This window comes from Diachasmimorpha longicaudata, chromosome 2 (genome assembly GCF_034640455.1).
Source record: "Diachasmimorpha longicaudata isolate KC_UGA_2023 chromosome 2, iyDiaLong2, whole genome shotgun sequence".
NCBI classification, from domain to species: Eukaryota; Metazoa; Arthropoda; class Insecta; order Hymenoptera; family Braconidae; genus Diachasmimorpha; species Diachasmimorpha longicaudata.
In genome coordinates this window covers 11,675,477-11,702,732 of record NC_087226.1, presented here as the reverse complement: position 1 = coordinate 11,702,732, position 27,256 = coordinate 11,675,477, and the positions used below count along the sequence as shown (strand labels likewise).

General features: G+C 38.1%; 1 protein-coding gene across 3 annotated transcripts; it reads left to right on the top strand.

The window, feature by feature from the left end:
* Positions 1 to 320: 320 nt before the first annotated feature.
* On the top strand, positions 321 to 27,256 carry LOC135159784 (sodium/potassium/calcium exchanger Nckx30C). 3 transcript variants are annotated; one of them, XM_064115819.1, is made up of 7 exons: positions 321 to 2,408; positions 6,642 to 6,665; positions 8,784 to 9,039; positions 16,540 to 16,808; positions 17,309 to 17,444; positions 18,179 to 18,431; positions 19,107 to 27,256. In XM_064115819.1, the coding sequence occupies exons 1-7, from the start codon at positions 1,533 to 1,535 to the stop codon at positions 19,345 to 19,347; spliced, it is 2,055 nt and encodes a 684-aa protein (XP_063971889.1). In that variant the 5' UTR covers positions 321 to 1,532; the 3' UTR covers positions 19,348 to 27,256. The 3 variants fall into 3 exon arrangements, with proteins under 3 accessions (XP_063971889.1, XP_063971891.1, XP_063971890.1); XM_064115820.1 differs by having other exon boundaries at positions 324 to 2,408; positions 8,784 to 9,024; XM_064115821.1 differs by lacking the exon at positions 6,642 to 6,665 and having other exon boundaries at positions 322 to 2,408.

The window sequence follows — 27,256 nt, the reverse complement described above, 5'->3', positions numbered from 1 at the left end:
GTCGCCCATCCGTTCACTGACTGTCTCTTTTCCAGTTTTCCTCATTCCGTATTTCCCTCAACGGTTATATACTCAACTCTGCTGACCCCTCACCCCCTGTCGCACCGGCGAAAGCCCGAAATGTCGCGTTGGCGCATGCGCATCGCGCAGTAAAGCTCTCCGTCCTATTCCGAAGAACAACATTGAGCGTTTATTGAAGTGAGATCGCTCATAAAAACTACAGGACTCGATGGATATACCGGGGTGGGGTGAACTAGTGTGGGCATTTGTGGAGTCTGTGGAGGGTGTGGTAGAGGGTAAAATGGTAGAAGAGGGTAAGGAGGATAACGATGGTAAGACCAGGAGGGTTGTATAGGCAAGTTTAAACGTGGAAAACAAGGGGGTGGTATGGGCTTGTATTCCAGTGTGCAGCGGGCGGTCATCGCGGCGGCGGCGGCGCCGTTATGCTGCTCCTGTAAAAACTCCTTTTAGAAAGCGCTGTATGACAGTACTCGTCATATGCATTTTCACGGTTTAATCGTCGGTGTCAACTTGAATTCACTCACGTTGACTACGTACCACACGCGCGAGGGGTGGTGGGATCAGCGAGGATTGATGGCAAGGGCGTATGCAGGATGAAGATAATTTTATTGACAAGCACTCGGCAAGAAAATTGAATTAACGAAATAAAGAGGAGAAATCATCGGATTAAGCTGACAGTCGAGGGCTGAGGTGCTAGTGACTGTGTTCGCCATTAATAGGAGGTTAAAATCAAATAAATAGAGGTGGAGAGTTGTCAGGGTGAGGCTGTGGTGATGCCGTGAGAGGGTGGAAAATTGAGAAGAATAAGAGGAGTGAGCAGGAGTTGTAGGGTAAAAAACCGAGTGAAGGAAGTGGCAGAGGGAGCTGCCGCACCTACTCGCACTTCTCTCGCAGCCATACACACACTTTTGAGCAGTGAGGATGCAACGGACGAGAGTCTACATGAGCCCTGAGGCGCCCTGATAAAGACTTCATTTGGATCCGCGTACGTGCGGAGACAAATGGCTATTCATCGTTTGTGAAAAGTAAAGGTACCCACTTTAAATCTTCTCCAGTGGGTAGAAAAGAATTTGAAAAAAAAAAAAACAATTCGACTGACAGTGTATCCCGGGTCTTACTGGGCTCTGGGGGAGGGGGTGGAGAATTCCCACCTCCACAATGCCCCAGTGGTGATCTCAAAATCTGAAAACTGGCCCCGGGCTTTAATCGAGATAATCACCGAGTTTCGGGTGTGCGTGTCAACTGTGACCTGTGACTGAATTTAATTGCATGTAACCTGCGGTGGGAGCAATTGTGATGGGGGGGAGGGGGATAATGGTGGTGGAGAATTGGAGGAGTTAATCTAGTGATTTATACGTATGCGTGAAGAAAACAGTATGAATGTAGAGGAGTTTGATACAATGTGTTCATGCAACGGTTGATAATTTACATGTGTCGTAAATGGTGTACAGTGATATTGTTGGTGTTTGGGTGGTGGCAATTTTAGCCCTACACCTTAATTATAAACGAGAATGTCGATCCCGAGGATTGGCGTAAGGGGTAAGACAATGGCAACCTTATTCGTACTCATAGCAGCAGCAACATCGTCCACGAGGGGCCATCGTCCTGCCCCAAATAATCCAGCACAACTGGTACCCACAACGGCCTCACCCTCGTCATTGTACGTGAATGGTGGTAATGCTAGTCATCATCACAATGTTCATCAGAATAAAGCACCGTGGGATGGATTCAATAGTACAATTCATCATTTAAATGCTCACGTCAAGGGACATAATAGAACTGATAATGAAACTGAGGAGAAAGTGCCACTTTTTCCAACAGATTTATTCACTATTGAGGAGAGACAGCGTGGTGCTGTTATACTACATCTGTTAGGGGTTATATACATGTTTGTTGCCCTTGCCATCGTCTGTGATGAATTTTTTGTCCCATCGTTGGATGTTATTATTGAAAAATTGGAAATAGCTGATGATGTTGCTGGTGCTACATTCATGGCTGCTGGTGGCTCAGCACCAGAATTATTTACATCGGTTATTGGTGTTTTTGTGTCATTCGATGATGTTGGTATTGGTACTATTGTTGGCTCAGCTGTATTTAATATATTATTTGTCATTGGTATGTGTGCAATATTCTCAAAAACAGTATTGTCACTCACATGGTGGCCATTGTTTCGTGATTGCACATTCTACAGCGCCAGTTTACTAACGTTAATATACTTCTTTCGGGACAACTTTATACATTGGTACGAGGCACTTGTATTATTCTGCTTCTATCTGGCCTATGTTAGTTTCATGAAATGGAATCAACCAATGGAGAAACTCGTCAAGAGGATATTGTACAGAAATAAAGTAACCAGGGTTAGATCGACGGATCAGCTCATGCCATCGGTGAGTCTACTTGATTATCTCGGTGAACGTTGAGTTTGCTCACGAGGAATGAGAATTTTAGTTTATTTTATACGGTGTAGCTGTACTACGTGTTATCATTGACATTCATCATCCCTCAGGTTTAATCCACCGGATATTCTCTCTTTTGTTCCTTTATTCCGACTCAATTCTATCGGGAGATTTTTTTTTTTTAGCCAAATAAATCCGAATGAGTTTTCGATATCTCTGGATGAAGATCAAAACATATCGGAAGGGGTTTTTAGTGATAAAAGCCCATTGGCATTGGCAATGGTATTGTTGACTCGTGCTTCCTCCCTCTTCCACATTTTTCTATACCCCCAGCACGTGAAGTACAATTGGATGTAATCGAATGGCCAGTGGCTTCGAAAAAAAAATGAGTGAAGGAAAACCATAGTGTCATATATTACCCCCGGGAATTATTGAACGACTCTTTCGATTAAATATTTACCGTCAGTAGAATAAAATGAATTGAAATGAAATTTATTAAACCATTGCGAGTGAGATGTTGGAGTGAGGGGTGGTGAAATTTTATAGGGAAATTACTGATGAGAGATATTGGATACTGTTGACCCTTCAGAATTATATTTTATTTTAAGGGGGAGAAAATAAAAACTAGCACTGCAGCAACTTGGCTATAAAGCCGCACCAATCGATTCGCCTTTCGATGCTCAACCACCCTCACCCCTCGCTCCTCTCCCCCTCCCCTTACCCTCTTCGGCCCCTCCCCATTTCACTCACCCTCTTTACGTTTTACTACAGCTACTGGAGTGGAGCGTGTTTTTTTAAAAACCTGTCCCTGATTCATTAGTATTTCATTTTCCATAAACTTGGCACCTAATCTATAATATAAATTCCATTTCCTGGCGCTCGACTACTACGGCCTCTCCTCCACAGATTGAAAATATATGTATATATTGTATATATGTATAAATAAAAGTGGGCATCGGGATTTTGGATATGTGCCAAGATAGCGTGTCAAGTTCCATCTCTTTGCCTAGCATCCACTTGACAAAATGCACCATTCATGTTGAATTTTGTAATAAAACCTGGGGTTTTATATTTTGCTGAATGTGGCAAATATCTCCAGATTGGGTGACAAATGGGAGCTCATATTTCGGACAATCCGAATTACCACTATCAACTTTTTCAATAATTCATCGGTGAAATGGTACAATAAGGCACGGAAAGGGAAATATGACTGAATTGGATATATTTTCAAAACTAATCGTACCAATGGTAAAAGCAGCTCGAGAGAGTCATTGTAAAACTAAAACTCTAATTTAAATATTCCCCACATCAATCTCATTTTCCATTCAAGTATTATTTCTTCAACCATTTGTTATTTGTGAACAGATAATTGATGATTCATAAATTATTCATGGCAAAGGCTTCTTTCTATTAATAGTGCTGAAGAAAAATTTAAAGGAAAATTTTTCTCTGATAAATAATATGAAAGACTTCGGGGGTAGTTATGGGAAGATCTCCTGACAGTAGTTTTCATTCGTTAATTCTCAGGGAATCGTGTTAATGGATAGGAAACGTCGTTAATAGCATATTAATTAAGTATAATCGATTCACCAGCTGGACACAATTGTCTAAATATTCTAAAGGCTCTAAGAATTTGCCAACTTTACAGTCGTGAGAAAAACCTCAATTCATATTTTACAAGTCTCATATCACCTCCGTTACCTCACTCATTAATTTAACAACTTAACAACGGCATAATACCTTGAAAAATCCAAGAAATGTTCCCTCAAAAATAATTTGTCAACTCTCAAAGAAAATAAAAACACTCTTGAAACTCCAACAACCGGTAAAATTAGCCTGCAACCCATTTATTAATGCATACGCCAGCTGGGAAATTTCACTCGAGTCGAAAGTACAAAACTGCCCAAGCACTGATAACGACAATCTGAATAAATGAAGTAATAAAGAATGAGACACCGGAGGAGGTGAAACGAATGGCCAGAGAATAGAAGAAGGATTTTAACGAATTGGCCGGTGAGTTAATGACTCGGAAAAGGATAAAATTCTGGGTTAGACATTCCAACGTTTTTTTTTTCCATTATTTTCACTTTTTTCCTCTTTAAATTTCCCTTTTTTCGTCTTTCTAGTTGAGCAGAGTTTGTTAGGTCTGTAACATTACTGTACGGTTGGATTAGCCCTGACGCGTTATTTGCGCACGGTTCGTGTAACACTTCGGTTTTTACTGATCGATATACCCTTTCAGCCAGGCATTTGAGGAAAACCTTCAGTTAAAAGCATCGTACATGCTGACTCAGCGACACATAGCATCGTTATTTACCAGTAGATGTACTGTTCAATTGAAATTATGATCGTATTCATGGCCTGATGCACTGAGACGATTTCATAAAGATGTCAAAACTCGTGAGGTTGCCAATTTCTAAATCCGGGTAATTTTCGTGCAATAAACTGTTCGAGGTTTTTGGAAAATCAAGAGAGACGTGTATTGGATCCTGAATGCCATGAATTTAATTAAATTCAAAGAATTATTATAGATAATGAGAAGAATAAAAATATTCGGATGAATGTGTTACTAAGCGCACAACTTTGTAATATTGATTCGAACAAAGGAAGAGTTCTATCAATGGAAAGTTTGTCGTCGATTTATATAATGTAATAGATTATTTTTCAGGTGCCATCTCCAGTGAGAATTTCATTTAATGAATATTATCGGGTGGTAGTCAAGGGGGTAGTTTATCGATGTATAGATGTGCGCCGATGCTCGGTTCGTTTTGTGCAAAACTATTCCTTGGCTGATACTCTACCGCGTATTCCGATTCACTCGACCATGAGAGAACTAGTGAACTGATAATAGCGGAATTGCCTATCAATCGTTTTCCTTCTATTGATACATATTCACCACATTTTAGTGAATAGAATAATCGCATTTCGCCCTTCGACAATTCGTAGCGCAGATATAATCGTTTTGGTTCTCTTGGAATTAGTACGTTCCCATCTTTGCATCAGTAACCGATCTAATGCCCACTTCTGCACATTGTGAAGGGTTGGCATGAAGAAATAATCCCTTAACTTTCATCTGGTCTTCACAATTCACCGGACTTTTAGCTGCGTCGCCGCTTGCTTTTCTAAGGAATGGGCTGACTAAAATTCGCTGAATCTACTGATCTCCTAAGTCCGAGTAGAATTTTTGTCACGAAGGCATTTCGGTCGGTTAATTATCATTCGTTCATAAAGGAACGCCAGAATATTTGTGCAACAGAGTAATTTACTCCGCAGCACTATTCGCTAAGTGGAATCCCCAGTTCTACATTTTCCGTAAATCTGAAAACGCGTTATCGCGTGTTGTAGCACTTACGTTAGTCCGTTGCGTTGCAAAATCGTCATTGGTCAGTTCAAGATTTGTTCTTCTCGTGGATTACTGTTCCTCCGATCGATTATGCGGTTACCTGGCAGTCGATTCACAGTGAAAACCGACGAATAGTGAAAAATTAATTCTTTTCATCAACATTTTGAGTGGTAAATCGATTCTTCGCTGAAAGCAATCCATTCATTCCCACCTATTGAAAATTATCCCAAGCAAACATCACAGTGCAGTGCGGAATTGGCTTCAAATTGGCAGCCATTTTACACTGACAAAAGAAGGTTAATTTTCAGGTACACGCCAGTAATTATCCACGAGCACTCGCCCTAAATCTATCATCAATAATTAGCAGAAATAAATTCTTGTGATTTTTTCGAAAACTTTTTGTTTCTGTTTTTGAATATATCTACCAACCTGCGATTAAAATTTTGCTTCACCACTATACCATGGGCTCTTCTTCATGTACAACTGAGTGATGAAATGCCTTGAACACTTCAGAGTTTTATAAAAATGCATCGATCGCGTTGTGAAGGAATAAATCCCACCGGTTACTCCGGAAAAATCGTGGAACAAAATTTTGCTCACATACATACTCACGTACACATACCTTAGAGATAAAGATCACTCTCTAAAACCCTCGGAATAGGTTTTAAGGATCACGGAATGTGGAGAAATCACGGAAGTTGAAAATTTAATTTCCGGATTAGGTACAATAACTCGCTCCGTTGGGACTGAAAAGTTAAAAAATTGATTAATCATTTTTTCAGAACTTCCAACACGACCAAAATATCAGGTTGAACAGTAAAAAAAAGTCATTTGTCATAAATTTGCGACTTAACCAGTAACTCGGTGTTTCTTGCTTGCAGCACCAGAGCGCTGCCCAGGCATTGGTGAGTCGCATGTGTATCTTCCATTTTTCTCTTCTTATCACTATTACATTTAATTTTTGATAGTCTCGTTTTTTATTATCTTATAAAGTACTACTTATCTGATTACGTTATCAAGTACTCTAGATAAATTAGTAGTTTATAACAAACGTTGATATCATTCACACCACCTGGCAGATAAAGATAAAGTGCTCGGAATTTTTGATAATCAAACTTTTATCTATTCACTTCATTTTTCGTTTTTCATTGGAGGGCTCTCATCGGGATTTAATCACTCGCTACGAGTGAACTTCATTAAATATTCTCATGTATTCAAATGAGGTTTTTCAATCTGCACTACACGTTTTTTATTTAATACAACACAACGAGCATTTTGTGAGCTTATTTTGAATACTAATTTTAAACTGTTGAGGGAGTAAGGTAATTGAACGAGTAGATAAGTGATTGGTCGAACAATGGAGGGCTGAGGAGTAGTCAATGAAAATTGTCAGCCTGACCAGTTTCGCACCTGTTTCACTGGCCAAGTAGAATAGGAAGCTTATAGTCAACCAAGAGTATGGCTTTATCTTACATTTAGATCGTTTTGTGAGGCATTGAGTATGTTTCAATGAATTCATTGCGGTGGAATTGCCATTAGCAGTATTCGGAGATCCTCGGGGATGGAGAATAACAGCCTTCGGCTTTCTGAAAAGATACATCTGATGGTTATTCAGGGAGAAAATACTAAAACAATAGACTTGTAGAAGGAGATGAGCGCCATAATCTCGGTGAGATTATTTTGCAAATCGAGGACAGTTCCATTTTCAAATATCTTTCGATCTAGGGTAAATGAGGGATTTTTTTTCTGAAGTAAACTCTCTTGCTCTCAGCGAGTTGCAAATTACATGAATGAAACTCATGAAGATTTCCCTATCTCTTCTGCATCGTGAAATAGAAAAAATCTTATTTTTAATTGGACATTACTTCTTTGGCTTCTTTCTGAATAACTAAGATTTCGTGCAAATTTAACATCTTTTATTTTCTACTAAAGTGATTAATGTCAGAATTCGTGCTATTGAAAAAATAATTGTTGAAATATTCCCGAAATTTTGTTGCTCCAAAAATGTCTGAAGGATAGTAATCGTTCGCCTGAAGTGTTCTCGTTGTTAAACCCCTGAGTTAACATTAAAAATTCTCACCATCTGTCTCCAAACTTTTGGCAGTACCCCACCAACAATCCACTGGAGTATCTCCAAACTGAATAAGGTTCTCCAGTACAGCGTTGATCACGTCTCCACCCTGGCTCGGCACCCACTCGACCTACTCTCCAATCATCCAAACTTTCCCATTCCCCTGACGCCATAAAATCCTTGAAATACTCAGTGTTAAAAATTTAAAAAAAAAACATAAAGCCCTGGAGGAACTTGGAAAGTGTCGAGTGAACTTCATGCTCGAGCCTCCGTCAATAGCGATTTCCACTCATTACTCAGTGTCAATTAGCCCGTGATTGTAATTAAAATGGGAATAAAATATTTGAAATGTAGGAGATAAAAAAAAAATGTAGATCATGTATTTTTATAAAGGTCGATTCTGTAATACAAAGCCCGGAGGGCTTTGTGAGGCCTTCTAGGATCGTTTTATGCTTTAAAACCGAGCTGAGTGTAATCGATATGCAGGAGGGAGGAGAGAAAAAGGGATGGGTTGTATATGCACGAGAGAGTCTTGCAAGGCAGCTGACCGACTTCTCCGGCACTCACTGCAATTAACCCTCTCGCAAAAGCAACTAGCTCGAGAAGTTTTCATTGTGTGTGACCATACGTACCCTCTTGGCTTTTCATCACATCACCGCAGTATAATAATAACGACATGAACGACCATGTTCCCCCCTTCTCATCCTATTCATTCATTAAGAGGAGAAAAGACAATCAGACTGAAAGAGAAATAACAACACGAGAAGATGAAGCTGCGAAACTAGAAATAATTTTTGAAAAATATATCTTTAATAAATATTTATTATTTATTTTTAGCTGTGAGTGAGAATAATTGCATGCTGTGTAGAGAAAATATTTTTAGCCCATTCATTATTAACATTGCATTTGTTTTTCTTTCATGAAAACTCGTTCTCTGTTTTTTTTCCAACAGCATCCCAATGCGACAAACAGCAGTGAGACGAGTGTGGGTGGTGCGTCAGGTGCGTGCGGTAATAGCGGTGTTGCGATAAACGCCGACGCCGGTTGCAGCAGTCGAGGTGGTAGTAGCAGTGGGCAGGGATGCGAACAAATGTCACACCCTGGCCAGCATCATTCATCGAGGGAGAGTCATGCTAAATTTAGGCACGGCCTATTACAACTGATGATCCACACGATTGATCCGCTCCACGACGGTCAGTCCCATGCCGGTATATCCTCCACACTCTATCACTCTCGCCTGTCTGCTCGCCAGCACGCTCAGTATTATTTCTTTTATTTATCCTCTCGGCCATTATTTTCCTGGGTTCCGATGTGTAACATCTTCACCAGCGGCTGCGTTATATTACCAGGGGGTGCCACAATGACACTGTTTATCATTACGGATATTTGGGTAGGAAGTTGTGCCCCACTGCCTGCGGCCGAAAACGAGTTATTGACCACTCACGAAAATATTGTCACCCGTGAACAGTTGTTCACTTTATTGTTCCTCGACCCTTGAAGATGACGCGATGAACGACACAATTTTGTTTAATAATTTTATGTTCATTTGACAAAGTCAATTTCTCTTTCGAAAATCCAACAAAATTAAAAATTACTGCAGCACATCTTTCTGTGAGTCTGGTCCTCCCTCCGATTCCGGCCAATCAGAGCGCAGTATCTGAGACGGAGGCACTGCCCAAATTCGGGTGTTCAATAAATGAAGAGCTATTGTCAAATTTCCGCCGGAAATCCTTGTATGATTATTTATTCACTCAGAACCCCATTTGTCAGAACACAGTCGGTTTTATATCGGTAATTTGACGAATGAAGAGCTATGGCGAAATTTCCGCCAGAATAATAAATCTCGCCGGAGATCTATATCACTTTTCCCCTCGAAATGCATTGGTTGACAAAACTGATTTTCGGGAACGGAAAAATTATTGCCGCAAAATTTTCATGGTAAACTTGGATGATTGAATCATTTTTTAAAACTTTTATCTTACTTTCTGGCAGGTGATAAAATCTGTTCTAAAAAAACCAATATCTGTTGGGGGATCCAATTTAATAAGTTTCGAAAATAAATTATTAGATTACAGGGAAATTCGTTAGAAATTTTCGGTGAAATCTCCGAACTTTCGGGCGAAAGAGCCGATGGAGTGGAATTGTTTCCAACGCAAAATCAAAATTGTTGTAACTCCGAGTTCTGCTGACAAAAATACGAGTAGTGTTTTCAACACTGAAGTGCTTTGATTCAAGTACATGAATACTATATTTCAGCAGAAATGACTGAGAGCTACACCCCCTCTGATTCTGAAAGGAATTCCGCCGGAAAACAAACTTTTTCCATCGATGAAGTTTGCAAAAAGTTTTTTCGTTTCAAAATATCTTTTTCTTCAACTGTATGACAAATCTGTCTTCCCCTAACTTCTTTTTCTCTGAGTGAAATCACATGTTTTCACAAAGTGTGTAAGTGGTATAACTCAATATTTCACGAGTTGCCCTAATGATTTAACCAAGAAAAACCTAATTACCCTCATCAGTCATGCGGTGGAGCCTAAATTTACTGGCTATCCTCTAGATTTCTAGTTCTATCGCACCCGCATGAAGTTCCCCCAATCAGAGTTTTGTACACCTCAAAAACGATAGGTCGTGAACAAAGAAAATGTGCTGGCAAACATAAAAGGAATGTGTGAATTGGCACATTTATCTATTTCTATATAACAGAAATTACCCATTAATTCTTTTAATCCGCCTCATATTTCCAAATGATTTTCAATACTGAAATCTGCTGGGCCTTTCACTCATGGTCTTTTTTCACTTCTTATCGAAATTCTTGACGGCTATTTGGTTAACCGCTCACGTACGGGCTCCATATCCCATGCCGAGCTGCCTTCACGTCCTAGTGACAGGGGTCCATATGTCATACCGACCTAATACACGCTATTATCACCTATCGCCCGATCGTTGAACGGAGAAAAAAAATCTTTTGCCCAGTATATTTACTAAGTACAAGGAAATTTACTTAGCATTAGCGTGTCTCAAGTAAATATGTACATAGGTTGAATGGTGCCAAATAAATACACTTGGCAAAACAATTTTTTTTCTCAGTGTGGCACGCTTCAGGCGTTAAAGGATTAAAAATCCAATTGCAAAACAATTAACAGTGATTAAATGCCAGCAAGGAAAAGAATACAGTCCTACTGGTCTAGTCATTTTGTACACTATAGTAAAATGTTAATTAATTTTCCTCTAATTATCATTGAGACGCTCCAGCGGTCCATCATTTATTCCAAAAAATCCCCAGAATTCGTCAGAGGTTCGGTAATTTTCCGGAGATTACTCAGTACATGTTCATGGAACCTTCTGCGTATACGATGACATTGACTCGTTCCACTACCTCGACACACAATTGATTTTTCTCGCGTGTCATCGAATAACTATATGTATGTGAGTTTATTCTATCAGTGTACGGTTTACCTAAACCAAAAGAGCATAAACTATCCTTGAGTAATGCATTAATTTTTCCCACAAAATTATTGACGAAAATCACAGGACGCATTAGGGCGTATTTAACAAATGACGAAATCCTATTTCTTTTCCACTCAGGGAATATTTGGGAACAATAATTTTTCTTCTCCGTCTATTATTCAAAAAGAAAATCATACATTGAAATAGGATTGATTAATCTTCCAATCTCTCGGGAGCTCTCACAAAATTATCTCTTACACTCGGAACTCTTCCACGTTCCCCTAATAGCACTAACGCCGCTGATGTTACACATCCCCCGAGAGATCCAAGATGGCCCCCCCTAGGATTTCTTTGGTTCATTCTTTTGTTATAGGTTACACAAGTAGTCCATTCTTCTGAAAATAATTATCTCTCTAGAATAATTAATGGTCAAACTGTAGTAAAAATTCCGACGAATAACAATCCAGAAAGGTGTCCTTTTCATCAAAAAAAAATCTACCCCCCAGTGAATTATTAATAAGAATTAATTCTGGATATTTTCATCTCCATAAATTCCACTTGAACCAAAAAGACACTTTTCTGGCAAAAATAATGAATTAAAAAGAAAATCAATTGTTCTTCGGGGGCAAAAGACAAAAGGGAAGGTGAACTCAAATGTGTATCAACCTCCCCCACGTGTTATTCACTGAGCGAGCCCCTTGAACGAAGGTGAGACTGTCATTGTGTTACAAAGTGAAAAAGTATGCCGAATTCTACGTGCATGCTTCTGCTTCTGCTTCTGCAAAACCGCCTTCACCAACGAATCGAGTCAACTTCACCCTTCCCTCCCTCCTTAACCCCCTACCGTCCCCCTTCATCCCTGTGCTACCAACTCTTTCCCTCTCCCTCTACGTTCTGTGTGTTTCGAGTGCAGTCCCCAAGTACGTACCTACTCGCGAGTAGAGCGAGTGTATCGAGACCCTGACCTACAAAGCACTGTATCGATCGTAACTAGCGACTGTACACTTCGCGAACTAGAGGCTTCCATCTTATCTTTCTGTTTTTTTTTTATCTTCAACTATTTTCTGTGCATTCATATAAATTATCCACTCCATTCTCACGGTTATCCCCAACTTAATGAGGACAAAACAAGTTTAAATCATGATTTTCGCCGTATTCTTTCGCGAAGGGCTGGAAAAATTGAGAGCGACAGAAAATAGGGCAGACGTGTTACGCAAATTTCAGTGGAAAAATTTGCATCAGAGAAATTTCATATTTTTCACTTTAGGTGACTGGTTGAAGTTTTTGATATTTTAGGGGCAAATTGTCTGGGATAATAAATTGGTAGCGCAAACTTCGGGGGTGGCATTAGAATTTTCGCGAAATTCCAGGAGATTTAATATCAACGTGAGTTTTCTTATTTCCTGAGAAGTATTTGGGTTATGATACCGATATGAAATATTTGGAACCAGAATTACATTTTTCAGTTGTGTACCCTTTGGAGTCACTAAACTCTTCGAGAGAATGTTCATAAGAAAGTCCAATAAGGGCAGCTGTCATGGGGTACTTTAATTTTTTAAAGCTGTAGAGAAATAAAATGTGATGTTTGTCACTGACTTTGTGAGATGTTGCCTGAGCCGCCCTCCTCAGGGTAAATATTTAAAAATACTTCCAAATACATGAAATTTTTTACTCGTGTGACACGAGTCAAAAATCCCACCCCAACCGCTGGAAAAATACTTCGCGTTGAAGGGCATCTGAGATTTATCAGCGGTGCAAAGGCCGGGAGTCGAACCCACAATTCTCGTCAGATCACTCAACCATTGCCGTCACTGTTAAGTTAACCATAAGAATAAAAATTAATAAAAATCGTTGGACTGCGGCTGATTTAGAAGAACATTTGCTAGCGAAGTAAAAGCAAATTCTCGTAATAAAATTGTTCTTCACGTTGGAATAACTGAAAATTTCTCCGTGAAATATATTTTCTCGCGGCAACATATTTTGTTTTTTCATCTACGTAACGACGTAAAACTCCAAAAACTTTATTTTCCCCAGTGTAGTATATCACTTTCACGATAAATCAATGGAAAACTTCCCTCAACGCGCTCGTACAATTTTCCCCTATTCATCAAATTCTACCCGAAATTCCTGACCAGTGCAAAATGGACCTCTCTGGGTCCTCTACATCTATTAGACCACCCTCGAAAATCAACAAAACCAGTGGCCCTTTAACCCCCACTAACCCCACCCCTCGATCCCGCAGAGTTGGCCGAATTTCCTGAAACAAATCGACAGATATCGACAATGAACGATCCACCCCCTCACCCCGTGCCTTTCCCCATTCTACTCAACCCTCCTAAATTCTCCTCCCCTTCTGCCAGTGAGTGGAAATGAGAGCACGATGCTGATGTAGGTGAAACGCTGAGCCAAATTCCAGTTATGCAGGGGAATAGGGAATAGCAGTTTGACGCTAGTGGTGGGGGTGCAAGTGGAATGCGCCCGTGGAATATCGGGTCACCTCGGCTGACGCCTTTACCCTCGGGCCATGTGTCGCCTACAGTTTACCCCCGCTCATTTGTTCCAGCACATTTTCTAAAATCACCCTTCCTCTTTGTACATATCAATCATATCCCTCTCCCCAAGGAGAACTAAACGAGCATTTTAGTCTCAAGTGTTCGGTGGAAGCAGAATTTTTTTCTCTCAGTTATTCCATTCAATTATATTTTCAGATAGTTGGCGTAATTTTCTTTGCGGACGGAAAATGAGCCCAATAAATTAGCACATCATACGTCAGTTGTACATTGAAATAATGATTCGTTTGTCCTAATAATAAAATCGTTATTTACATAGACTAACGAGTACTGAAGACTCGGTAAGTTCTTCGAACGCGCAACGACATTTGAAGGAAAAAAAAATTGCAAATGTATATAAACATTAAATTAATTAATGTTGATGAAACTGACGGCAGTGACTATGTGGTTAGAATGTGGGGTCGACATGCGAGAGACCCGGTCTCACTTTCCTGCTTGAGCACCAAATTTGTGGCACTCGTCTCAGAGTTTCATTGTCGGGCGGAAGTTTCGCAACATACGACTGTAGCTGGGCAGGCTTTTTCCTCAATTAAGATCTTCCCTTCTGCTTTCGCCCATCCGATAAAGGGAAATGGAGAGAAAATTAAAAATTCAATGGACACATTGGTAATGATGATTGTCAAGAGAGAGCACGTGCAATGCCAGTGCGACCCGTTAAACGTTTTCAATGACTTTATTGAACATTTCGACCAAAAATGTTTAGTATTGTTTGGACTGAATGGAGATAGGAATTTTTTACTTTTTTCCCGCCAAGGCCACCGCCGACGATTATACTTTAATACTCGTACCACTAAGGCACGAGTCGAGTTAATATTCGACCTCCAGGGTTAAATGAAGAAGTGCGGGAGTGGGAGGGGTGGAGGGCCCGTGAGTAGCAAAGTTGAAGTTTAACAACGAACGGGCCAGACACGACACACAAACGCCAAATCGTTTAAGTAAAGGGGGAAGGTACACGAGAAACGGTCGATACTTTCATCGCGTTTCACCTCCGGATTCAACTGAAAAGGGCCCCTCCCCCCGCCCACACAACCTCGACCGACCTTAGCCTCGTTTATCTTCATTTTTTTTTTCTGGTGGATTTTTGGCCATTTGGTCCGTCGGGACCGCACGCGCATTTTACGATTGATGGTTTTTCGATAGTCGCGATGTGCACAACCGGAAATCTATAACTGCTCTCTTATTCCACCCGAAGCTAAATAAAATTTTCTTGGGCTCTAGGAAAAAGAAATTTCTTCATCAACGAGAACATCCAATAATTATTTGATGAAATTTTCGATAGAAATTATCCTATATTTCTATAACAGTTTATCATGAGTCATTTTTGTTCTATTTCTATCTTGAAATTCAGTTAAAATAAATATATCATAATCGGTTTTTATTTTTGGCTGAAGAATTTTATCTTGATAAAAAAAAATCGTTACTGGTCAAAGAAAATTTACCAACTGTTCTAGACTTTTTGTTATCTCGACGTTCAATTATCACTTTTTAACTCACATTCATCTGTAATTGATAGGAGTTGGAATACGACACATACTCATATGGTGAAAGTTTAGCCAGTAGAGAAAGAAGATTCATAAATCCCACCCCCTAATATACCCACACAGTTCGATCTGACCTGCGAGTTGTATAAACAGTAAGAGGAAATTGTTTGGGGATTTCTCAGGGAATTGAATCCCGGGACGGTATGATGAGATGGAAAATTAGGGAGATTTAGATTAGTTGAGTTTGTGGATGATGGGCTCGATGGGTAGAGTTACTACGAGGATCGAACGACGAAGTGGTAGAGCATCAAATATCAGGCGATTTGTAGATTGAACTACTGAAAATATTGAGTTCCTCCTCTGACTCGAAAAAACACCTTAAAAATCGATTTCCCCTCCCAACCACTAAACTCATTTTGTAATTCTTCTCCCTCTACCCGAATATTATTCTTTTCCTCCACCGTTCGATCATAAAGCCAACAAACAATTGAACCCATTTTTATATCCACTCGTCAGAATTTTATTTCCCGATATATTCGCAACTGCGACCCAACGATTCGTCTGTTCTCTCCGATACCGGGAATTTAACATATTTTTTCATCGTTCTGGAGAAAGAACCATCGTTAACGCACTGAATACGTTAATTTGCACATTAATGCACGCATTTATTATGCATGAAAAGCACCCCAAATTTTATCAGCCACACGGATGAGATACGTTGTACGTGTGACCTCCGGGGGAGAAACCATCACTATTATGAAAATTCAACCACATATTTCGGGATGAATAAATACACACACATCTGATGGGTATATTCACTCCATTTGCGGATAAATCTCGTTGAAAGGATCCTAATGGTCCGGCAGAACCCGAGCTATCGATCTGTCCCACTGCCTGAAACAGCCAGACCCACATCTTCCGCCCCTTCAGCCCCATCTGCATTGGTTCCAGTGTGAATTTCGGTAATGAGCCTGTATTCAATTTACTAATTTAAATCTCGACGATGAAAATTCAATTGACAAGTAAGTATTCCAATTGGGAGAACAGCACATCCGGCCGCCGCTAACATATTCGATTAGTCACAGCATTGGGTGATAGTGGTGATAGGACTTAGGCAATTACGCTTCACTAGATTAATATTTCAAAGAAATTTTTTTTTTCAATAAAAAAGTAGGACCGCCATCCTAATTATTTTTCCATGAATATGCAGGTAAAGTGGATGAAAAGGCGACGCAATTACATGCGATAGCGTCGCTGAAAGTGCTGTTGGACGCTACGAAGCCTCAGAATGGTGCTGCAACGTCAACATCGGCGCATTACTCTGGTAGTGCCTCCAAGGAAACAGCTTTACAATTACAACAGGGGTCTCAAGGCACCACGACCACAACTACTACGACGACGACAGCTGGGACCACCGCTGGAATTCAGGAACTTCCAAATGGCGGCATTGCGTCGGGACTCGATGCCGGACTAGAATCGGTTTGTACTACTTCTTTTTACAGTGATGTGACACCGGGACAGGATGTTAAATTATTTTTTACTGCACGGAAAGATATATTTGATCAAAATTACACTACCGTTCCATAAAAGTGGATCCATGATCCACGTTTATGGATCCACATATGGTTGACTCATGTCCATTCCCAAATTTAGTACAAATTAATATGTAAAACAAATAAAATATAAATGGTGTAATATTTTCAGAATAATTTCCTCAAAATGATTCCCCACATTTGGGAACATGGAATCGGACGGAAATCTGTTGAAAGACATCGAAAAGCTCTTGAATATATGCGCGATAATTGTTCCAAGCAAATTGAACTCAATTCCGTTTGCCATCTCCTCCCTGATTTATTCAATTCAATCAACCGATTTTGTATTAAACCCTTTCGCTCATTGAGACATCAAAGATAATTACATCATGCAGGTGATTGTTGCAATTCTCTGTTGAATTAATTGATTTTTTGAATTGACTCAAGGGTGAAGAAGACGATCCACCAGAGGCGCTGGACATGGCATGGCCTAACACTGGGAAAAAGCGTCTCACCTACATTCTAGTTGCACCAATACTATTCCCTCTGTGGCTCACTCTGCCAGATACACGAACCCCGAGAGGTAACAATTAATATTATTGACAGGCAAATTATCCATTAATACAATAATTGCCCATTATTGACTGCTTACGTACCCCCTCCATTTTCCGCAATTACTGTCAACTAATTTACATGAGGGCAGTTATTCCCTGCCCCATATTAATCCACCTCAATTAATATTAACTATTACATCGACATTAACCGTTATATCCTTATCAGGTGATTTAATTAATAGTGTGAAATACTATGGGAATAATGTTATGAATATCCGATCAACTATTTACGATACCAATATTTACGTATAACGTGCGGAATAATTTAATTTAAATAACTAACGCTTTTTTTACAAATTCTATTTGCGATTAAAAATATTTGTTGTGCAATAAATTTCTAGGAAAAAAATTATTTTACAAAACCACAGACAAAGGGGAGGAAAAATTCATATTTTAATCAGTCGATTCACCCCTATCGCTTATTTTTAAATGGTGGCGGGTATTGATCGGGTAAGTTTGAAAAGTGCAAGAGAATTCAAAGATTCAGAGAGATCCATTAATTTTTCCCTCATCATTAATCTCTATCATTTATTCCAGTTTCCTCACGTTTATCATCTACCCTTATACAGTCTTTATATACGTCATAAAATTCAATGCATCTTCATACTGAATAACCATGAATTTTTCATCGTCCGGAAGAAAGAAAACATCTCACAACTGAGTTAGTCAAAAACTGAGCGCAATGGTAAAAACTATTTTCCAGGCAAAAAATTCTTCGCTGTTACATTCATCGGGTCCATCTTCTGGATAGCGGCGTACTCGTACCTGATGGTCTGGTGGGCAAATGTTGCTGGTGATACGATACGAATACCACCCGAAGTAATGGGTCTAACATTTCTCGCCGCTGGGACTAGTATTCCCGATTTAATAACCAGTGTCATTGTGGCACGTAAGGGTTTTGGTGATATGGCTGTATCCAGCTCCGTCGGCAGCAATATATTCGACGTCACTGTTGGGTAAGCAATCATCCTGCCTATCTCCCTAAACAATAGTTGGCAATTTTCTCTGGAGAATTAAAATTTTTACAACACTCAACCTTGAATAACTTGAGAGTAAAAAAATTCAACTACTTGTAGTGTTCCACTGGATGCATAGCTGAGTTTAATTTATGATTGTGAATGAAATTTTAACGGATCTTTCGAAGTAATTCCTCTTAATTCCGACCCCTTCTGGTAATTATTTCTGGCTCAGGGAGCTGCGAATTAAGTACAACCCGAGGAATAATTTATTTGAATCGAATTAATGGGTTTAGTTTTGGAAACTTGTGTAAACTTCTCTCATTAGAATTTTCGGAACGAATGGTGGAGTAGATGAGTTAGAAAAATTGGATTATTTGCTCAAATACTGAGACTGAGGCGACATGAATGATTTTAGAAATATGACTGGAACCAGTAGCTCTAGAGAAACATCATAAAAGTCTTTTGACTAAGAAATAAAAATTCGGAAATTCAGAAAAATATTTCTAAAATGTGTTGAAGCAGACAAATTTATAGACAGAATATATGAAAGTACATATAGGGGAGATATATATGTATTTTTTCTCCCGCAATGATTCGATTATAATGAATGATTCCTCGGAGGGTAAAAACATTAAACCAGCAGGAACTAGCAAAAGAAAAAAATGCTCTTAGGCTTCCGGTACCGTGGCTACTGTACGGTTTGATCTACGGCAAGCCAGTCGAGGTGAACTCAGTCGGAATGGTCTGCAGCATCGCCATACTTTTCTGCATGCTCCTCTTCGTTATCATGAGTATCGCATTCTTCAAATGGCGAATGAATAGAGGCCTCGGATTCACCATGTTCCTTCTCTACTTCGTATTCGTCGCCGTATCGCTCATGTTCGAGTACGAAATACTCGTTTGTCCCGTTTAGAATATTATTATCGATACTGAGGAGCTCAGTCGAAATGCAAGCCACTCTGGCCAGACGCTGCAGAATGAAAAATTTCAAAAATCCATCGCCAAAACCCCCAGAGAAGCAAACGTCGTCAGCCCCCTACCCCCATTACCACTCAAAACCACAAAAGTATAATCGACAAAACGTTGTTCTAGTGAAAATTGTGTAAATATGTATAAAACCTTTCAAGAAAAATAATAAAAAACCATCAATCGTGCTTTTTATATAGTCAAAGTATTGTCAATCTGTACGGGAACGTCGGTGACTCGTTGAAATATATATATGAGCATAATAACTTCTATTTACATGTTATCTGCACTTGGTAAAAATTATTCCCTCGCTGAATTTCATCAAATGGATACATTGAGACCTTTTAAATGGGTCACCAGTGAGTTGTCCACTAGTTTGTCATGGCAAAAGAATAATACATGGAGAAAATAAAAAAAACTACGCATAAATGAAATAAAAACATTCTGTGTCACGATGCAAAAACTTCAGCAGAATGTGGTGGAGCACTCGAGTGTCATGGAAGTCGATATGTCACGTTTTACGTTTTTACGATTGTAGAACATGATTATAGAATATTATAGCTGATAAGGTAAAACATTTTTCGCAATTTTGTATAACAAAAGTAATATCTACCGACGAAAAAAAAAAACCATTGTAAACCAGTAAATTAAAGAAAACTGTTGCGTGTAGTTAATATTTGGAAGATGTTGTAGAATTAGCCTGGAGCGATTGAAACGTGACTATTTGAATTCTGCCTCAAGTGTTCGACTTTTGATCGAAGTTACATGATTTGTTGTTAATGTTGACATTGAATAGTTGATTGAGACATTGGGGGGAGCCTAATTGTGGCCTACAGTATCAAAAAAAATGAAATATATATTATATCATAGTTAACATCCCTTCATATAGTTTATAATGAAAGATAGCACTTGTTCACAATTTTAAATACTATAATGTTACATGATTAACTCAACATTCATCTATATTTTGACCTGGCGTTCTCCCAGATCGATTGTTTGCATATAGATTGAACGAATCGAATTGTTTTTTTACGAATAAAAACAAGAATCGAGTCATGAATTTTTAATGACTCAAGGGAGATAAATAAATACCACCTCCATACTATCTATTATTAATTCAAAATAGAATGATAAATCAATTTGCATTTTACATTAGATAATGAAGGATCGCGGGGCTGCGACGTTTGCTACGAATGCAAATGGTTAATGAACAATACAATCACCTGGAGAACCCAATCAACGACATAAATAGAGACTGGTGTTCCTCGGTGTCATAGTTACTTAGGTGTAATAAAAAAAAATATATATACATAAAGTATAAATTAACATGTTAAAAATATTAGCGAATTATGCACAATACGATCTTCCCGAAGTATATCGATCCGCGAGAGAAATAAGTAAGAGTGGTAATGCCCTAAGAAAATGCTGCGAAAAGGAAAAAGAAAAAAAACTCAAAAATATGAATAATAAATAAAATAAAATATCATAGAGCTTAGTCACTAGAAGTGAAATGAAACAATTTTAAAATTGATGGATAAAGAGTGAGATGGATGATACATAATAGATAAATACGTATTATTGAATATGTATTTATTTATACAGTGCATCTAAAAAAATAAAAAGCCAGCCGACGTGACTGCAGCTCGGGCTCCGTGTCTCTCGTTGCGTGACCTTTAGCCACCCTTATACCCGCCCCTTCTAGTCACATTTGATGAATTACACTTCTCTCTCAAATATTATTCCCATTTGCCCTCGGATAATAATGAATTGCGGATCAGAACGACAGAAGCAATAACGAAAATACGCGATTTTTCACGAATATAGAACAATACGAAGACACGAGATGCGAGCATCACTGATGTGGGCCATTGGTTATTTGTACTCAAGGATTTTATCATTGAATATTGAATGAAACAGGTGGTGATAATAACGCGAGGGAATTTTAAACGGATTTTTTCAGATGAAAATTTTTTTGGAATTTTGTTGATTAAAAAAATTGTACGAACTTGAGATAAATATTGTTGGTCGATTATTCGACTGAAGGCGCGGGAAAAAATCTGGAGTCAAATGGATAATTCAGTACGAAAATTATTGGTCATTAATTGAGAATTATATCACGACGAAATGAATATTTAAAAAATGATGGTATATTATAATTGACAAGGCATGAACGCACATATCAGAGAAAGAGACGTTTAAATTTAGATATCATTAGTCGATGAGTGAAAGCGATCTTAGACTAGAAGTCCACTGGTAAGGTTTAAAATAGTTGATTAAATGATGATGAAATAAATAATGAGCGTTGAAGTTTCCAAGATTACGAAATAATTAATGTTAAGATTATATTAAATTGAAAAACAAGTGATGTGAGGGGTGCGACGATACACAACGTAACGGGGTGAGTCGCTATCTAAATATAGAAGAAAATACCAATTATCATTAATCGATAGTTAGGATGATTATGAATAACATACGATTTCTTCGCGGAATTATTCGGAGAATGACGATTTATTGATTATTAAAGTTACCACAAATTGGTTGAGTTTCTGTTTAAACATTGTATTTGCATTTACATGTAGGGTTTCGTCCCCCTCCCCCGTCCAGCACCGTTATTGATGATGATTCAGGATGATGATATTGAATGAACAAATTATAGATGAACCACTCAATTTAATGAAATCAAGTTGAATATGTGAAATAAAATAGACATTATATGAAAACAGGTTACATAGTCTACGAATGTTACTGCAGGTCCAGTTGTGTTTGATTATTCCATTATTAGCGAACGAACCAACGAAGAAACATAAGTAACGAGTTACTATTGATTGAGTCCTTTTACTTTTTTCATTATTTCGGAATTGATAATGCATTAATCAATACTGTCGTATTTCGCGTAGGACAGAGAGGAAGATACGATTTGGAATTGATTATTTGGCGATGTTGAAGGTCAGAATCGTCAATAAAATGACAAGAAATTTCATTTTACGTAGATGAAAGACATTTATTCTGGAAAATCAAGGGACATTGGTGAAAAAATGAAAACAACAATTGGCAATTGATTAAATGTTCCTTTCACTCCCCTCCAGCATCCCTTGATATTTGTGGATAATTAACAACAATAGAGGTGAGTTTTAATTTTTCTTTTTCTTTGGGAGAATTAAATCTTCCAGTGTCATTTTTCACAACAACACTCATTTTACAACCGTCAACATCGCCAAGTTTTCATACAAACAATTGTTCTCAGATTGAGAACAACAGTTTTCATTTAGAGAAAATACTCTCGTTTCTTGTGGGGTGGGACATTCTCGAATCTCCAATATCTTCGAGACAAAGAATGCGAGGGAGATGACGTCGGTGGCATTTTGAAGTTGAAAAAATATTGCAACTGGGGTCAATAGTGCTGGACTATGTGTCAGCATCAAGCATCCTGTTCACGAGAGAATGCTCCAGTGTCAGATGAAATATCTGGGAAAGTACTGCGAAGTTGTTGGGACGTGTAACGTGGAGCGTTGAGAAAATTTTATTCACGAGGAATCAAGTAGTTTTTGTAATAGTCTCTCTGTGACGCCTAGACTACACAGTCATATGCATTTTCAGCGAAAAGCGGATTTCTTGAAGCAGAAAACACTTGCCATTAAATTTCGCGAGAGTGATGAAACGAAATGCTGAGAACATTTATTTGATTTGAAAGATCCCCCAAGCAATAAAGCAATAAATTATTCAAAACGCGGGGAAAGACTTGAACAATTGAATGCGCCTTATTCATTTCTAGAAATTAGGGATTGACGTTTGAAGACTTACTCCGTTTTTCTTTCTCTCTCTGTCCAAGTCTTCGGCACATCAGTTGAGAAAAAAAAATTTGGGGCACCAACTGGACGGACAGGAAGGAGAGGGTATTATCTCTGAGACCCACTGGAAGGGCGCGCCTCGGGGGACGAAACCGGGGATTTTGCCGTGAACACTGACATTTTTACTAGCGATTTCAGTAGAAACGCCCGTTTTTGTCAGCCGAGGTGCGCCCCAGCGGTCGATCTCCGGGAGAAGTCCTGAGATCCTGGGTCTTTTTCCGTTTCCTCTTTTTTCGTGTGGTGGGGATGGCTATTGGCCCTTTTCCAGACTCGTAAACGAGGGGGAAATGTCATTTACGACGAGTGCTGTGGGGGTTTTTACTCGTATCGCTGGGCAGTCGTCGGCTTCGGCACGAACGCGTGTTCCGCTTTGGAAAATCGATCGATATTTCCTCGATGCCGGGGAAATTTGTTAATTTGTTAGCCCGTACCTTTCTAAAAATTTCAAAATGCCACAGAGCCCTTCGTATTCCATATTTTCAGTATCGAGTTATTGGTCATTAAAAATTGTCCCTTTAGCCCTGCGGAACCGAAATTCTCGAGAATCATTTTCATTGAGCAACTGGAGAGAGGACACTTGCAAGGGGAAATTATTGGCATGATAGGACCGTCAAATTGGACAGAAGAAAATCGAATGAATGCCACAGTTGATATGTGCAAAGGCAATTCGCTTTCGGAGTCAGTATCGAATTAGCGACTGAAGCAATACTCGCACGTTTTCGATAGTTGTCATGATTAAAAAACCAACTAAGACATTGAAGTTATGGAAAATATCCACCTCCTCTCATGAAGAACTGCAGCTTCAATTGAACAATCACACATTATTTCCCCAAGTCGTGATAAATTCAACGTCTGAAAATCTGTTGATAAGTGCAATAACAAAAAAAAATGGTAGATGACGAGAGTGATTGGAATAATTTATTTAAGTATTAATAGCGAAATGTGCTGCCTGCTTAACACTCTTTTTTCCCATTTGTTAATTATGTTACCCGGAAGGGCCGGGCCAAAATGCACTATAACTCAAGAACTGCACGGGACAAAATTCTTTGAATTTGTTCCGGCAGTTCAGGAATTATTGAGTGCTATTTCACATCGACTTAGCCCCACATTGACTCAATTATGTTCTTTCCCCTGACTCAATTGATCAACTAGCGATCCTAGATAATTATAGAAACCAAAACGAACAAAAATAAAACGACTGACATCGTTTTGAATGCATATTTGTACAAAGACAAAACAAAAAAAAAACGCTATACAGGAACAATAACAATGATGCATTTCAAAATTAGCGTACCATTTTCTTGAACTCGTTAACTAGACGGCCGTGAGTGTTTTTAGTAATGAGAATTAATGGTCAATGATTAACGCTGTTCGATGTTTTAAATAAAAAAAATGATATTAAAAGAAATTTGAATATTCAGGAGCAATGATAATTAGGGAAAATCCAAACCAACAGAAAAGGGAGTCGCATGAAATTTTAATGAGAAACTGAATAATAATAAAAAAAGCCGCAATAAAGTCACGCGTATAATTTATGATACTGGCCCCACGGCGATGAATTAAAACTGCGGAAATACCGAGTAAAACACCCACCGAAATCCCAATAAATGTAAAGAAAACGTGAGAAAAAAAAGTTGAAAAAAAAATGATTTAAAAAACTTAAAATTTATTATATCCTTATATACAAAATTTTTACGGCATATACGAAATACGATGTAGAGCAGTATAAAATTTTAAATACATGCGTAGGTTAATTGTTGTTGTCTACCATAAATAGTAAATTAGTATTATACATATATAGAAGGTGAAATTTTTAGTTGATAAGCGACGAAAGCAGACGATTAATAAACAATTAAAAGAAAAGGCAATTAGCGAGTGTGCGTGTGCGAGAGTGTTTAGGCTACGTGTGTGCAAATTTACCCGAGTATTGATGAAATATAAATTGAAAATTGATGAATTATTCAATGAGAACAATTGAGTAAATAAAAGCATCAGACAAGGCATAGTAGACACTAAACTAAGAATGTATTATACATATATACAGATATATCAAATATATTCACATATACATATACATATGTTGTTCTGTACATATCCGTATGTGTATATATGTATATACATATCAAACATAAATAAATTGATAATGAGATATGAATAATGCGAGTGTTGAATAAGTGATATTCACACTTTAATAATAGATAAATAAATAAAAAAATGCAAAGGCTTGCTTGCGATCGCCCGCAAAATGCTAAATATAAATAGGACGAGAATGATTATAAGAATGGCCAGAATTAGGAAAATTCATGATTATGGCGTTCGAGACGTGCTCATTTTAACGCCTGACAACAAATGATAAATAAACAATTATATTTGAGATAAAAGAGATAAAGTAACCGTGTTATGTAGGAAATGTCTTATGCTAAGCACGGTTCCTCATGTTACATGTTGAATTATAAAAAAAATGAATGAAATAATGACAAAAAAAATGAATAAATAAAAGTCCGTAATTTTTTGGTCCGTTACTGCAAATTGTTTGAGATTATTATACACAAATGAAATCATACATTACTCACATACATATAGGTATAAAAATGACTATTAAATATGTTACATACTTGCCAACTTAAAGGATGAAATGAAAAAAAATAATAATAATACTAATTATGGAAAAGCGTAGTCCAAATTTTTCCGCCTCGCTTTTTAGTGTGAAACGAAAATAAAAAGATGAGGCTTCTAAACGACCGAAGCTGACAGTTATGTTTGTACGTGCGCCGCTGATATCAACGTAGTCCTGACAAAAAAAAATATATATATATACCTATATATATCTATTCCCCGAGTTGACTGTAACGAGCAACTCCATTATAAAAACTACATCCTTTATTTCTTTTACCAATTAACAAAAAATACGGGCCAGAAGTATGACAGAAATTGTAACAATATTTAATGAACATATTTTGAGTGCTTTGTGCATGTTTTTATAGATGTAATTTTGAATTATCAACGGAAAAATGTGAAATTTTTTACGAGAACCATGTTTACTTCAATAATTACTATCTCATTTATTCATTAATTTTCTCCCACTAACGTCAGCTGTGTATCATCGGTCACGAAAATGAATGCCATCGAAAATTTCTTGCACTAAAATATTTTCAATACAACTACTCTGTTACTGAGTTGATAAATTTACAGATCCACTATATAAACAAAAAAAAATGTATTTACGCAACTCACTGATGTTCTGGTAATGCCTATACTGTTGATGAGAATTTACATTAAAAATTTGACATGTTCATGCTACGCTTTCTCACCTGGTTCCTATTCAATCAATTCTGCAATAGCGTCATGGAACGCTGTATTGTTGAGTAACAGACGAATTAAGAAATTAAAATGCCGTAGAAAAGGAGCGCAGGGAGCAATTGGTAGGTCCAATTGCTAAAATCTAGGGTGCTATCCTAGAAGTTATTGCATTATCGAATTAAGAGATTAAAAAAATGAAATGAAGAGGACAGAAAAATCACAAATAGTGAAGAAACGAACTTTCGCTTCCATTTTCCCCTTTTTCTTCAAAAAAAAAAACTATTTCAACGCTGTCTTTATACTCAACTACTCAACTTCTATTCGCCATTTTCGCTTAACTGAATCTCCAACCATTGTAGCGGATTTTTGAAACAAACAAGAAATAGAAAATATATACTCAAAAGGAATGTAATAACATGAGGAAGGTCACTGGGTCATGAACGTTGATCATTCAACTATTTTAATTTCCCTTTGAAGTTTATGATTGAATACCTCCCTCCTAGCACACCTTTGTACAAACGAGAATAAATAAAGTGAAAATATATATGAAAATGCATTTTTAAACGATAACGACTCATTCATGTCGAGTAGATGCCTGTGCATGATCGGTCAATAAAAATCCAACTTCGGTGACTACTTTGGGGTAGAAAAATGATGATAATAATAGGAATAACATACGAAAAAAAAGGGTAGAATCTTCCCCTGAAA

Excerpts from the sequence above, each read along its gene's own strand:
- LOC135159784 (XM_064115819.1), top strand. The coding sequence starts at position 1,533 with ATGTCGATCCCGAGGATTGGCGTAAGGGGTAAGACAATGGCAACCTTA. Across the intron at positions 6,666-8,783 it reads AGAGCGCTGCCCAGGCATTG|CATCCCAATGCGACAAACAG; the intron begins GTGAGTCGCATG and ends TTTTTCCAACAG. Across the intron at positions 18,432-19,106 it reads ATATTCGACGTCACTGTTGG|GCTTCCGGTACCGTGGCTAC; the intron begins GTAAGCAATCAT and ends AAATGCTCTTAG.